This window comes from Bicyclus anynana, chromosome 3, assembly GCF_947172395.1.
Source record: "Bicyclus anynana chromosome 3, ilBicAnyn1.1, whole genome shotgun sequence".
NCBI classification, from domain to species: domain Eukaryota; kingdom Metazoa; phylum Arthropoda; class Insecta; order Lepidoptera; family Nymphalidae; genus Bicyclus; species Bicyclus anynana.
In genome coordinates this window covers 3,764,622-3,779,692 of record NC_069085.1, presented here as the reverse complement: position 1 = coordinate 3,779,692, position 15,071 = coordinate 3,764,622, and the positions used below count along the sequence as shown (strand labels likewise).

The following is a 15,071-nucleotide window of genomic DNA, read 5'->3' as shown; positions in this document are numbered from 1 at the left end:
GATAATATATAGTTTATAGCCTTCCTCGATAAATGGGCTATCTAACACTGAAAAAATTTTTCAAATCGGACTTGTAGTTCCTGAGATTAGCGCGTTCAATTAAAGAAACAAACAAACTCTTCAGCTTTATAATATTAGTATAGATATTTTATCACATCTTAATTTTTATAAAGATGATTTTAAATATTACAAGAAACTACCCTCACCTTCCTCATTGATAGGTTCTTGACCAGATGTACTCGTAGAGTTCTTGGAGCTCGAATGCAAAGGCCCCAATATACACTCCAACATATCGGCGCATACCCCCATACTGGGTTCCACGATGAAATCTATGAAACCGATCTGAGACTCCGCCACCAGTGTATTGTTTCTGTCACAGAGTGGACTGAACGGGAGTCCCAACTCTCTTTCTTTGTCGCCTTGGAGGAAGAACTCGTCTAGCAGACTCATTGTCCACCTGTGATGAAGGTCCCATCTCTGAAATTCATACAAGACTAGTAGAAAAAAAATCTCGCATCAAAATATTTGCGACACAGCAACTAGCAAAAGCGTTGCCAGAGGTTTGCAAGTTGATATAATAGAAGATGAGAACTATAAATTGAATAGTGCGTCAAGCTTTATTGTAGCCTGATTGTCCTCTCCATCGCGATTTCAATCTCTACGGTGTATAATGTATTACTACAATAATAATTATTAAGAAAAGTGTTATGGAATTTACTTAGAAGTTGCCTCAGAAAGATAACAAGTGTTAACTTTAATTTAATATCTTGAAAATATTTTTTAGAATAAGTATAAAGTTTACTCAAGTAACTAAATACCGAAGTTCTAAATTTCATCAGAACAAGCTCAGTTCAAGATGGCTTAGCTAGACTGAATACTAGAACAACTATATTTATTAAGGACTCATTAGTAGTATAATTTTGGTAGATAAGACATAATATTCGGTACTAGCGGACGCCCGTGACTTCAACCACGTGAAATTAGTTTTTTCACAAATCCCGCGGGAATAAGGATTTTTATGGAATAAAAAGTAGGTTAATTGTTGCTCAATAACCTTTCAGTGAAAGAAGAGATTTGTCTGCAGATTACTTTTTATCCTACATTTCATTTCAATGAAACGAAATCTAAAATCATGGCATGGCAGGGGCATGCATCTCTCATCATTTTCTTAATTCTCTGCATGTGTGAAGTCTGCCAATCCGCATTGGGCCAGCGTGGTGGACTATTGGCTTAACCACTCTCATTCTGAGAGGAGACTGTGTGTGTGGGAGACTCAGTGAGCTGAATATGGGTTGACAATGACATTCATCACTTATATTATATCAAGGTTCAAAGTTCAAGAAGAAGTTCGTTTGAAGCTTGGGACGGGGTTCCAAATTGCTGGAATGGTGTAGATGTTAATATAAATATAGAGTATGGATATTACAGATGTGGTTACCTTAGCAGGGTGTGATATATCGCAGCAATGCAGCACCAAGGACACCGCTTTGGATTTGTCCACACCTGGCTCAGCCAGCGACAGCAGCGACCTCATGTTCTTCAGCTGCTGGAAGTGGAAGGACATGTCCGTGGCCAGCACCATGTCGATGACGAGGGTGCGGAACTCGCGGAACTCATCCCTGGACAGGTTCTGAAGGATGTTGCAGTCTTCATCGCGTATTAATCTGAAATTATTTGTTGTAGCTTTTGAGTTTCTGTACTAAATTAACAGAAATTTTAATATTTAAATGCGAAAGAGGTCGTGATAGCCCAGTGGATATATCCTGTGCTTACGATTCCAGAGGGTGTGGGATCGAATCCGGTCCGGGGCATGCAACTCCATCGATTCAGTTGTGTGCATTTTAAGATATTCAATATCACGAGTCTCAAACGGTGAAGGAAAACATCGTGAGGAAACCTGCATACCAGAGAATTTTCTCAATTCTCTGCGTGTGTGAAGTCTGTCAATCCGCATTGGGCCAGCGTGGTGGACTATTGGCCTGATCCCTCTCATTCTGAGAGGAGACTTGAGCTCAGCAGTGAGCCGAATATGGGTTGAAATGATAAATTGCGAAAGGTCATTCATCAAGATATCTTGAAAACCGCTTGAAGTACAAAGTTGAAATTTGGCAGGCAGTTAGTTCATAGGTAGAAGAGGTCCACTAAGAACCTAAGGTAAAGCTAAGACTCATGTTAATAGACCACCAAGACTCCAATTCTGGTATGTTAGCTACTGAGAATTTCTTAAATCGAAGAAAAATTTAATAATTCTTACTCGATCGAAAGGAATCCAAAACCTCATCAACAACTAACCACTGGGCTGATAAGGCGATTCTAAATCTTTTCTTTAAAATCAATTTAGATCTAAATCCATAAATTTATTCCATTAGTGGCGAGCTTGGACCCCTAAGTAAATATCGATAAAGGTTTTAGCAATTTTCCGCTAAAGCCTTACAAATTCATATAATATTCACCGGTGTTTAACACCCAATTTAGAAGCTGAAAGCCCTTAATTGTTTCTCATATTCTAATTGACTTTGTACTATACAATATGGTTTAAAATTTTCATTTTCAATTTCATTTCGCTTTTCAAGTCGATTCCCAAAATGTAGATATTGGACTAAGAGCCTGCAGTAAGTAGCCTGACTTTCGTTATTTTATAAAAGTGTTTTCAGCTCCTACCATAGGTAAGTAGGAAAGGTTTCATCATCATCACCATATCAGTGGACGTCCACTGCAGGACTTAGGCCTTTTGCACTTTGGGACTCTCAAACATCACGATCTTGAGCCGCCTCATCATCATCATCATCATCATCATCATTATAATCATCATATCAGCCGATGGACGTGCACTGCAAGATAGGCCCTTTGTACTTTGAGACTCAAACATCACGATCTTGAGCCGCCTGCATCCAGCGAATTCCTGCGACTTGCTTGATGTCGTCAATCCACCTGGTGAGGGTCGACAAACACTGCGTTTTCTGCCATTCCTGAACTTTGGGACCCCAATGGCTATCGGCTCTTCAAACTATGTGCCCCGCCCATTGCCACTTCAGCTTCACGACTATGTCGGTGAATTTTGTCGCTGTCGGAAATTCCTCAGTGCCTGAAGACATGATCTTTTTTTTTTCTTTACAAGTTAGCCCCTGACTACAATCTCACCTGATGGTAAGTGATGATGCAATCTAAGATGGAAGCGGGCTAACTTCTTCGGAGGAGGATGAGAATCCACACCCATCAAACCGGAACGCTATATCGCTTGGCGGTAGGTACATCTTTGTCGGTAGGTTGGTAACTAACCACGGCCGAAGCCTCCCACCAGCCAGACCTGGACCAATTAAGAAAACCTTAATCGGCCCAGCCGGGGACCGAACCCAGGAGCTCCGTCTTGTAAATCCACCGCGCATACCAATGCGCCACGGAGGCAGTCATATCTATGATTCCGAGATGTGGTCGCTAACTATGGGCCCCATAAGAAGGCTCAGAGTCATGAGGGCGATCGAACGAGCTATGCTCGGAGTATCTCTGCGTAATGGAATTAGAAATGAGGAGATCCGCAGGAAAGGTATAGGAAAGGAAAAATATGCCCGTGAAGTAAATAAAATATTACCATAACTTACTCTTTGATCTGTGTACATATTATGTAAATGCGAAAGTAATTCATTATATTAAAATGAGATCACGAGATAATTCCTTTTTTTTTTTTTTTTGTCGGGGAGGAAAAAAATCCCTTCGGACTTCTGCCGGCTAGTCGGCAGGGCATGTCCGACTTGCACGGACTAAAAATAACCTCCCCTGTGCTCCGTGGTCAGCGCGGAACCGCTTGGCATTACTTCACGCTGACCTTCCTGATATATTTAGCTCTCTCGTTTTTCTTCTCTTTCTTTAAAAAAAAGTACGCTCATATGCTCCGAGCCACGATGAAAAGAAGAGAAGAAAAAGAAAGAGAAGAAAACAATAATTCCTTATCATCAATCAAAGAAAAAGTATAGTACTTCTAGTAGAACGCAGAAAAACATTTGCTAAGTTATGAATATTGTTTGACAATATTTTTTTTCTACTTGTTAGACATACTTACACGTCTTTAAATTACCAACTATATTTAAGAAAATTATATTAATTAAAATAAAATATTTTTCAACAAAAAATTTGAATCAACCATCTTTGAAGTCGGTCAAATTTTTTCGGTTTAAAGATATTTATTTTCTCCAAAAAAGAACGTACTGTTCACTTAACTTAGAGTTAACATATCGTCATTTTTGCAGACAGCATGCATTATTGTAACAAAATTTTAATTACATTGTTTTTTCAATATTTTGTCCAAGTTTGTGAGGATGTAGGATTTAATCGATTTCTTGAATGCTTTTATGTTATTTAACTCCTTAATGGAGTTTGGCAGATTGTTATATAACTGAGCACCCTCGCATAATATGTTTTTATTTCCATAGGTTTTTGTCCGTGGTCGCCAAATATTGATTTTATATTTATTCCTGAGATTGAGTTTGTTAGTCCTATGCTTAAATGTTATAGTAGAATGTAGTGTGTTGGTCATGATTTTTTTAATTATGAGACAGGTATTGTATGTGTATAGTTGCGTGATATTGAACAGTTTTGTTTTAGTGTAAAGATCTTTTGTTGGTGTGTAAAAATTGTAATGAAATAGTGTCTTGATTAATTTGTTTTGTGTGCGTTGTAATTTGTTAAGATGTGTCTGTGCAGCAGTTCCCCAAATTTCTATTAAGTATTCCAAATGTGGCTTTGCTAGAGCGTTGTAGATAGTGTTTCTTACTTTGTACGGAATGCAATTCGATATTCTTCGTAAAACACCTGTTAGTGATGTTAATTTTGAAATTTGTTGATCAATATGAGAGTCCCAAATCAACTTGTCATCTATTATTAGGCCTAAATATTTTTCTGCATGAGATCTTTGAATTTTAATGTTGTTGATTGTAAGTGGGTTAAAATCTAGAATTTTTTTATTTTTAGCTTTGAATATCATGTAAGATGTTTTAGTAGTGTTGATTGTTAAAAGATTATACAAGAAAAATTGACTTAATTTGTCTAAATCACTTTGAGCTTGTGCAATTGCTTCATGAATAGAGTGTGCAAAGTAAAATAGGCACGTATCGTCTGCATAGAGGGTTAGCTGTCCTGATAGGTTAAGATTTATTATGTTATTAACATATATAAGGAAAAGTAATGGTCCTAAAATCGAGCCCTGAGGAACACCGCAAGTAACTAATTGAGAATTGCTTTTATTTTTAGATATTTGTACTATTTGTTTACGATTATTGAAATAAGAGGCAAAAACGGTTAGTGCAGTCCCAAGAACCCCGATGTTAGCTAGTTTTTGTAAGAGCTTTGGGTGGCTCACAGTATCGAATGCTTTTTTTAGGTCTATAAACACTCCTAAGCACACATGATTTCTATCTATATTAGTTTTTATTTTTGTAACTACGTCAATTGCTGCACATATTGTATTGGATTTTGTTAGAAAGATTGAATTTTTCTGTTTTATTGTACCTTAGCATTTTGCATAGTAACCGTAAACGCCACAGAATGGGAAACTTCGTTCACTTATTACAGTTATTTTGATTTTAAATCCTCCCATTGGACGTTGTCTCTGCTTGACGTTGTAATGTTTTTTTTTTATTCTTTACAAGTTAGCACTTGACTACAATCTCACCTGATGGTAAGTGATGATGCAGTCTAAGAAGGAAGCGGGCTAACTTGTTAGGAGGAGGATGAAAATCCCCTTTCGGTTTTTACACGGCATCGTACCGGAACGTTAAAAATCGATTGACGGTACGTCTTTGCTGGTAGGGTGGTAACTAGCCACGGCCGAAGCCTCCCACCAGCCAGACCTGGACCAATTAAGAAAATCTCAATCTGCCCAGCCGGGGATCGAACCCAGGACCTCCGTTTTGTAAATCCACCGCGCATACCACTGCGCCACGGAGGCCGTCAAAAATGTTATGTACGAGTAATAAGTAAACTTATTTTTTAAATTATTGTATTTTACATCAACACAATCGACACTACAAACGAGTAAAGCATATATATAGTATTCTCGTATTGATAAGGTGTCGTAGGTGCGTTTCAAACTTTTCGCTATACAAACACCCCACACAATACGCTCGTTTTGATAAAGCCTTTCAAAGTTTTAACTTCAATCAGGCACCCTCTCGAAATTGTCTACCTTTAGGGGCGTTCAAGATTAAAGACGAAATCGTATACGTATCACCCTGTTAATTTATTATTTACTAGCGGACGCCCGCGACTTCGTCCGCGTGAAACGCTACTACTACCCCACTCTACTCCCACTCTACAGCCTACTATACAGGGAATGAGTAGGGACTCAAACCTATCCCTACCCTACCCCTAACCTACTCCTACCCTGCCCCTACCCTACCCCAACCCTACCCTATCCTACTCCTACCCTACCCCTAACCTACTCCTACCCTACCACGCACCGAAAGCTTAAAAAATGGAGTAACTTCTCCCGTTTTCCCAACATTTCCCTTCACTGCTTTGCTCCTATTGATCGTAGCGTGATGTAAAGTATACTATAACCTGCCCAGGAGTATGAAGAATAATTGTACCAAGTTTCGTTAAAAACCGTCCAGTAGTTTTTGTTTCTATAAAGAACATAGAGACAGACAGACAGACAGACAGACAGAAAGACAGACAGACAGACAAAAATTTTACTGATTGCATTTTTGGCATCAGTATCGATCACTAATCACCCCTGATAGTTATTTTGGAAATATATTTCATGTACAGAAATGACTTCTCTACAGATTTATTATAAGTATAGACTAGCGGACGCCCGCGACTTCGTCCGCGTGAAAGTCGATGTAAACTTTCAACTACCTCTATCCTACCTCTATCCTACCTCTACCCTACCCCTACCCTACCACTACCCTATCCCTACCCTACCCCTACCCTAGAAACCCCCTATAAACATAAGAGTATACAAATATAATTAGAAAGCTTCGAACTGCTAAGCTATCGTGAGTTATACGTGTTATTGTGAGTCAACCATAAAAGATAGATATATATGCTGCTGTGTTTTTTTTATATAATTTTAAGGAGAACATTTCCGTCATATATGATTTCTATGTAGCCTTAACCATTAAGGATGTACACGCGACGGAAGCTTAAAAAATGGAATAACTTCTCCCGTTTTCTCAACATTTCTCTTCACTGCTCTGCTCCTATTGATCGTAGCGTGATGAAAAGTTTACTATAATCTGCCCAGGAGTATGTAGAATAATTGTACCAAGTTTCGTTAAAATCCGTCCAGTAGTTTTTGTTTCTATAAAGAACATACAGACAGACAGACAGACAGACAAAAATTTTACTGATTGCATTTTTGGCATCAGTATCGATCACTAATCACCCCCTGATAGTTATTTTGGAAATATATTTCATGTACAGAATTGACCTCTCTACAGATTTATTATAAGTATAGATAAGTATAGATATAGAATAGATATAGATTAATAATGAAAAATTTACGTATGCTAGTGAGCAAAAGTTGTAAGCATCACACGTTACTAGGCCCAGAATTCCAAATTTGAAATAATCACGCTCGTAGCAAATGACTCTACTCGTAGAACTTCGTTTACAGCCTCAGACTAATGACATAAGGAATAGTATCACGAACAAAATTGTCTGTAATTTTTCGAGGAAAACGAGCTTAGATCAAGTATATATCTTCCACTAAACTAGAAGTTGTTCATCGTTTTTTAAATTGAACTACACAAAAAGGTATTTTACGGAGCTCTTTAACCGACGAACACGATTACAACTATAATTTTATATATTCAGTTTTTATAATAGCATTGAACGTTGAACGTTAACTATGGGCCTCATAAGAACGCTCAGAGTCACACAGCGGGCGATGGAACGAGCTATGTTAGGAGTATCTCTGCGTGATCGAATCAGAAATGAGGAGATCCGATGAAGAACCAAAGTCACCGAAAACTCAACGAGTTGCGAAGCTGAAGTGGTAATGGGTGGGGCACATAGCTCAAAGAGTCGATGGACGTTGGGGTCCCAAAGTGCTGGAATGGCGACCCCGCACTCGTAAGCGCAGTGTTGGTAGACCCCCCACCAGGTGGACTGACGACATCAAGCGAGTCGTAGGGATTCGCTGGATGCAGGCGGCTCAGTATCGTGATGTTTGGAAGTTCCTACAAAAGGCCTGTGTCCTGCAGTGGACGTCCATCGGTTGATATGATGATGATGATGATAGATCGTTGATCATATATTTTGACAGAAAAGTAACGTCTAGCGAGGCAGGTCTTTATGTAATTAATCTGAGTTTGCAGCAGTCTGGTAAAAAACCAGCAGTAGGCTTTGTTACAAACGCTACGATTGTTAATTTTAGCGACTTTTTGTATCCTTGAAACATGAAAAGGTTGAAAATAATTTGAATAAACGAGTTTACTCGAGCAATCGTCACTCCCGGCGTGCGAGAAACATGCCCACTCCAACACGTCTCTTGGGAAATTATTTCGTAGCGCGTTATAAAAGATTATGCCGAATTCACGGCGAGTAGGCTTTTGTCGAGTTCCCAATTTCGATTGGATACCAAATTTTTCTTGAAAGATTTCTTTTTCACGCGGATAACTTTTGATGTGGTTTCGGGCATGCAAATCCTGAGATAACATCAAAAGTATCCCGTTAAGTATTCCTAAGTAAATAAATACGAGTAGCTAAGTAGGAAAATCGTATTCGTAAACTTGTGTACTTTGCACAATACAAGGGAATGATTTTCTTTTGAATTTTCCAAAGATGTTACTAAAAATAGATATAACAAGGTCGGTAACTTTCCTGACCAATCACATTATTGACAAATGTTGAAAAAAATTCGTTTGTAAACTTCTTAATAAGCTTCGTTGAATTTATTAGTTAGATATCTCCATAGAAGGTACTTGTACCGACTCGTAAATGGATAGCTCGATATGTTGTAGCCTTAGGTGTATAAATATAACTAAACTGTTCAGTATTTAAGGAAGGAAAATGTATGGAAATGCATAAAACATCAAATAGGCTTATATCTCAATTCGTGCATAGTTTAGATTTTTTAAAATATATTTTTATAAAAAATTAATAGATATATATATAATAATAGATATACACAGAAATACACCTACATGGTAAACATCGAAAACTTTTCTTTTAACCAACCTATAAAGAGGACGAGGTTCTATGTTTGGGTGTATGGAGATAAGTTTTCATGTTTATAATCACTTTGTGCTATTCTCACTTTAGTATGTATTTTGTATGAAACGATATTTTAAAAACTTTCAAAAAAAAAAAAAAAATTGTCGTCCCGTCCCGTCTTCAATTTATTATAGGGAGATTCAAAACCTCCTCATAAAGGGGTCCAACGTAACTCTTATATACAGGGCATAACGTAGACTCATTAAGATTTCAGACGTAGGCTAGGTTACATCAGAGGGGTATTTTTAATAGTACTGAATAAGCATCCAAAAATATTATTTGTCAATGTTTTTGCTAAACTTAAAGTTTTTCGATAATTTTGTATCGTAATGTTTTGTTTGAAGGTTTGTCAATTTGGGCAACTTTCTTGAGTCTGGTCAACAATCATCGTCAATCTGACGGCAGTGGTCCTTGTTTAAACCAAGGCCACCCTGCAAGATCTTGCAAGGGTCCTTTTAGAGCGAGGTTTTGGGCAAAGGCCAATTATATTAAATACTGTTAGATGTGTTACTAGCGCATAGAAAATGAGGCGCTCAAAAGAGGAAATTTAGAGTCAACTCAATGTTGGTGGTCAACAATGAACATTATTTAAACAAATAATACCTAATGTCATCAGTCCATCTGGTGGGGGGTTGACCAACACTGCGCTTACTAGTGCGGGGTCGCCATTCCAGCACTTTGGGACCCCAACGTCCATCGGCTCTTCGAACTATGTGCCCCGCCCTTTGCCACTTCAGCTTCGCAACTCGTTGAGCTATGACTTTGGTTCTTCTGCGGATCTCCTCAGAACTGCTACACCTATATTAGTTAAAAAAGACTTACCTGAAAGCGGCGCTTATATGATGATTCTCAAGCACTGCTCTGTCATTGTATAGCAGTGCAGTGTCAGAGCCCGACATGACGTGGAAGTTGTTGGTGGTGCCGGTGTGCTCAAAGTCGTGAACCACCGCTGCCACTAGCGTCGCGAAGATTTCCAAATCCGACAGCCAGTTCTAAAAAATATAATAAAAAAAAATTCAAAATTCATTTATTTCAAGTAGGCTCAGTTTACAAGCACTTTTGAAACGTCAGTTGACTATTTGTAAAGATTCTACCACCGGTTCGACAATTTTGTTCGTTTGGGTGCGATACTAGTCTTTATATAATTGGTCTGAGACTATAAGTAAGTAGGTACAAGTTGTACAAAATTGAACATTCCACCTTCAAGAATTTCAGGATAGGCAGAACATTTTTGCATCTAAGAAGCGCAAACTACTGCAGGGTCTGCCTCTAAGGCTCAGTGGTAAGCCTGTACTCAGTGACGTGTACCTTACTACTAAACTGTACTAAATTGAAAATTCCGCAATAACTGTACATACTGTTCTTAATCTCAGTATGCCAGTATTATAAAGTCGTTACACCTGGTACATCGATCTTTATGAAACTCTTTGTCTCTTTCAGAATATTTTATGGTATTACGCCTTTATTGTCTCTTTGAGAAATAATGAAATATGGATGAATGCCAAGCGTCTCCGACAGAATGTAATAATGTTGCGCTGTAGATCACATCATCATAAGTTAATACGCGTAAAGGGCAACGTATTCCGTGACGGGCTCTTTTTTGGTGTGGTTTGGTGTCTTATCCACAATCTGTTAGCTAATTAAAAGCATTGGTATATTGTTGTTTCACATGTATTCGGGAACTTATTGATCTCCTTCCATCCTCGACATAAGTAGGTCTAACATGCGACGAACAACGTATCACGTGAAGAAACAAACAATAATGTGAACCAACAGCAGCCATTGGTCGCCACTTGCATGCTAGGCATACAGAAGTAAGCATTACACAGAATAGCTAGGGAATAGCATCGATACATAATTGACATCCCTTGGAATGTAAGCGGTTATGTTTCTATTTCCTGAAAGACTGCTCTTCCAGCTGTTGTCCCTACCGCCCCTTCCACCTATTCTCTACAACATGAAAGGAATCAAGAATGGCGCCTCACCACATTTTTTTTGATTAAGTGCTCAGCTTTTTTTTTTGATAAAACAGGTTTCAAGAGTATGTTCTGCCCGTGATGACCTGAGAAAGGCGGCACAGAAAACGGATGACCAAGTGGACTCCGTATGGGCGTATGCTGTCCAGCGAAGGCGAATGGCAGAAATACGCACAAATGCTCCAGAAAATAATGATAAGAAGCGAAGAAAGGGAGCAGGAAGAGAAAAAGTAAAGAAAGTAAAGTAGAAAATACTCTAGAGGCAGTTAGCACGATGTAATGCCATGCAGTTTCGTGTTAAACTCTGAAGAGTAAGTAACTAGAGTTACAAGTATCATCTAGTAGAGTTTCAAGGTAACATAGCAGTGAGCTATGAGTAGGAATATTATCAGTATGGAAGTAAAAAGTGACAAGAGAACTCAATGGAGAAGAATGGTAGAAGAAGCTAAAACTCATAAAGAAGCTAAAACACATAGAAGCGACGAAAGAAGGCATTTTTCTAATTCAATTTAGCGTTACGATACTATTTTCATAGTAACGCATGATTAGGTTCGATAAACCTTTGCTCGAATGCCAATAAAAAAAATCAGTAAGTAGATACAACAAAACATTTTTGTATTAATAAAAATTCAATAGCCAACAAATGTTACAATAGGTAAGGCATCGCTGGAAGACAAGAGCTTAATGATGCTTCGTGTTCGCTTCAATGCACAGACATACTTAATTTAAATAAACTATATCTGCAAGTACGAAGTCTTTTTGTGAAAAATGTTTTGTTCTCTACTTAGGTATTATGAATTTACGTTATGGTCATTCACCTCGTAAGCATAATAGCTTCTTAAAACAAAAACGTTCGGTATAAATAATTTATATGAATAGGACATTAGGAGGTAGGTTTAGGCGTTCTTCTTTCCTGGGAAATAATACTTATTCCTGGTTATTTGTATGTTATTTTCTATAAAATTCATGACGATAAAAGAAACATGACAGCGTCACTAACAAATAAACAAATTAACATTTAATACATCTGTAGAATACATGAATGTACCTAACTAGCACACGGCCCGCGGTTTCACCTGTAGGAATGAGAGGATAAAATGTACCTTAACTATCTTACTCGGTGAAAATGTAGCTTTCTAATAGAAAAATACTTTTTCAAACAGTAACACACAAACAAAAAAAATCTTACCTTTTTTAAATTTTTGCTCGTTTCTTAGCCCTCACTCGCACGAGAGATATTTTAATGGACGTTAAAAAAGCGTTTACATATAGTATGAAGTTAAATGAAGGTCTATTTCCAACGCCCAAAATTGAAAATGCAACACTGCTCGAAAAAAGTCTGCTGCGTCTTAAAAACGTTGTCGTGTGAACATAATATTCTTGGGAATGCATTTGTTATATTTTATCGTCCGTTATAAAAATTCTCGTGTGAATGAGGGCTTCATGTTAACCTTCAAATCTTGTACACGATTTTTTTAAAGGTTAGTGTAAAGATTACAAACATAGTGTACAGAATAATTAAAATAATCCCTTACCATGAGTCCAGTTTGGCACAGCATGTAGTGTACAGTTTGAGCCACATCTGCCGCGTGCAGGTTATTGTGGTAGGGGTTGTGGAACTTGCAGTAGCCTTCTTCTATTCGACTCAGGAAGTTCTCGAGGATCGTGGGCGGCACCTGCGGACGACTGATATTGCACTTTCAAATTGAATTGAGAAGTTACGGCTTGTTGTAAGTTCGCAGTTGTTTTTCGAGAAACGGCGAGAAAGTTGCATCTAAAAATTCTTACTAGCACATGGCGAGTTTTACAAGATTTATGTCACTGATATAACAATCCTACTTCCTACTATCCTATAAACGCGAAAGTTTGTATGGATGTTTGGATGTTTGTTACTCTTTAACGCCGCTACTACTGAAGCAATTTGGCTAAAATTTGGAATGGAAATGGATTTTACTCTGGATTAACACATAGGCTACGTTTTATCCCGAAAAAATCCATGGTTTCCCGAGATTTGCGAAAACTGATGATTTTAATGATATGAATGTTTGTTACTCTTTCACGCCTCCACTACTTAACCGAATTAGCTGAAATTTGGTATTGAGATATATTATAGCATAGGCGACTATTTATCCCGGAAAAAATCATGGTCAAAATTTGTGAAAAACTAAATACCACGCGGACAAAGTCGCGGGCGTCCGCTAGTATGTAATGCTTCGTTGTAAAAAATTTATATTCACGGTAACAGTGAAGAAAAAACATCGTGAGGAAACCTGATACATGAAAATTTTCTCAATTCTCTACGTGTGTGAAGTCTGCCAATCCGCATTGGGCCAGCGTGGTGGACCACTGGCCTAACCCCACTCATTCTGAGAGGAGACTCAAGTTCAGCAGTGAGCCGAATATGGGTTGATAACGAGATTCTAGACTGTTTTGAAGTTGTAAACTTTTAATAAGTTCATTGATTTCTAATATTGTTCTCACTGTGAAGAAACCATACGTCGTATGGTTTTTTAACTGGCTTCAATAAAAGGAGGAGTTATTATTTTTCGCTTTTTAGTTTAGTCAGTATGTTTTATGTTTTTGACGTCGGTTGAATTTTTTTTATTAAACTTTTTTAAACGAGTGATAAAGGCTTCGGAAAGTGGCATAAAAACTTATCTAAATCCTGCCAGCTTTAATTTTCAACGGTGTGAATTTTAGCGAAGTCTGTGTAATTCACTTACACAACTTTTTCGATTGTTAGAATCTGACCCGAATCTGAATTTGGAGACTTATTACAAGGATTTTCAGTTAACTTTTGTAATTTTTCTTTTTCAGGCGAACACTAAGGCCGAAATACGGATGATTACGTCTGTAAACTATGAAATTAAGTTTACGAAACTTTTTTCATTATAATAATTTTTGCCCTTATTTAAGTAACCGAGTTGACATAATGTTATGTTTTTAGGAACCTAATCTGTTTTCTTATTCTTTCTCTTTCTCTAGTCTTTCCCTAAAATAAACGGATGCCAGATTTACCTACCTAGCAAAACTAGTGAAAAGAGAGAGAGATGTTCAGCTGTTTTCTTCTGCGTACTTGCGTGCGTTTCTTTATCTAGGAGTGCTTAAAAACCCTCTGATAAATCATTGTACCTATAGCTTGGCAACTTCGTTCGTAACACTCCGTAACACTCGATGTTCCCGCGCGGGCCGGGGGGCAGGTAGGGATGAATAAAAAAATCACGACTGATGCACGTCACTTCCCCGCACGCACGATTTCACACCCGCGCAGTCTTTCCCCTGTCGCCCGCATATCATGGGAGTGTTATCAATGAACTTACCAGATTATAGGGTACGGACTTAGAATTTTTTAATGGAAAGCTGAAATCGAGACATGATGAATCAATACATGCACCAAAATACTTTTCAGACCTTCAGTAATTTTATAAGCCAAATTATGTCCTATAGTAAAAAGAATACCCCCTGCTGAGAAAGTGTATAAACATAAAAATGCAAATTTTCTATTCCACTTTAGGTAGAAATTTAATTTTAAATTCGACGCCCACACTTTGAGGAATATAAAGTGAATTTGCTTAATGTTTACCTACACTGACTATATGTAAATGAAAACAGTTACCTACTCATAGACATACCAGATGAAAAAGTAAAGATAAAGGCATGTTATAAGTACATATATTTTTCGACGGCCTCCGTGGCGCAGTAGTATGCGCGGTGGATTTACAAGTCCTGGGTTACCACCTGGGTCGATTGACGTTTTCTTAATTAGTCCAGGTCTTCGACTTCGGCCTTGGCTAGTTAGCACTCTACCGGCTAAGAAGTATCGTCAAGCGATTTAGCGTTCCAGTAAGATGTCGTGTAGAAACCGAAATGGGTGTGGAATTT

At 38.0% G+C, this 15,071-nt stretch overlaps 1 protein-coding gene across 6 annotated transcripts in view; it reads right to left on the bottom strand.

The window, feature by feature from the left end:
* The window catches only part of LOC112045488 (dual specificity calcium/calmodulin-dependent 3',5'-cyclic nucleotide phosphodiesterase 1), a 201,681-nt gene that overhangs the window by 3,259 nt on the left and 183,351 nt on the right, over window positions 1-15,071 (bottom strand). For all 6 annotated transcript variants that reach the window (XM_052891273.1, XM_052891276.1, XM_052891278.1 and 3 more), the window contains 4 exons: window positions 12,725-12,865; window positions 10,036-10,205; window positions 1,439-1,664; window positions 207-477 (listed from right to left, as the gene is read on the bottom strand). In XM_052891273.1, coding sequence (XP_052747233.1) covers window positions 207-477; window positions 1,439-1,664; window positions 10,036-10,205; window positions 12,725-12,865 — 808 coding nt within the window. The remainder of the gene's footprint in view (window positions 1-206; window positions 478-1,438; window positions 1,665-10,035; window positions 10,206-12,724; window positions 12,866-15,071) is intronic.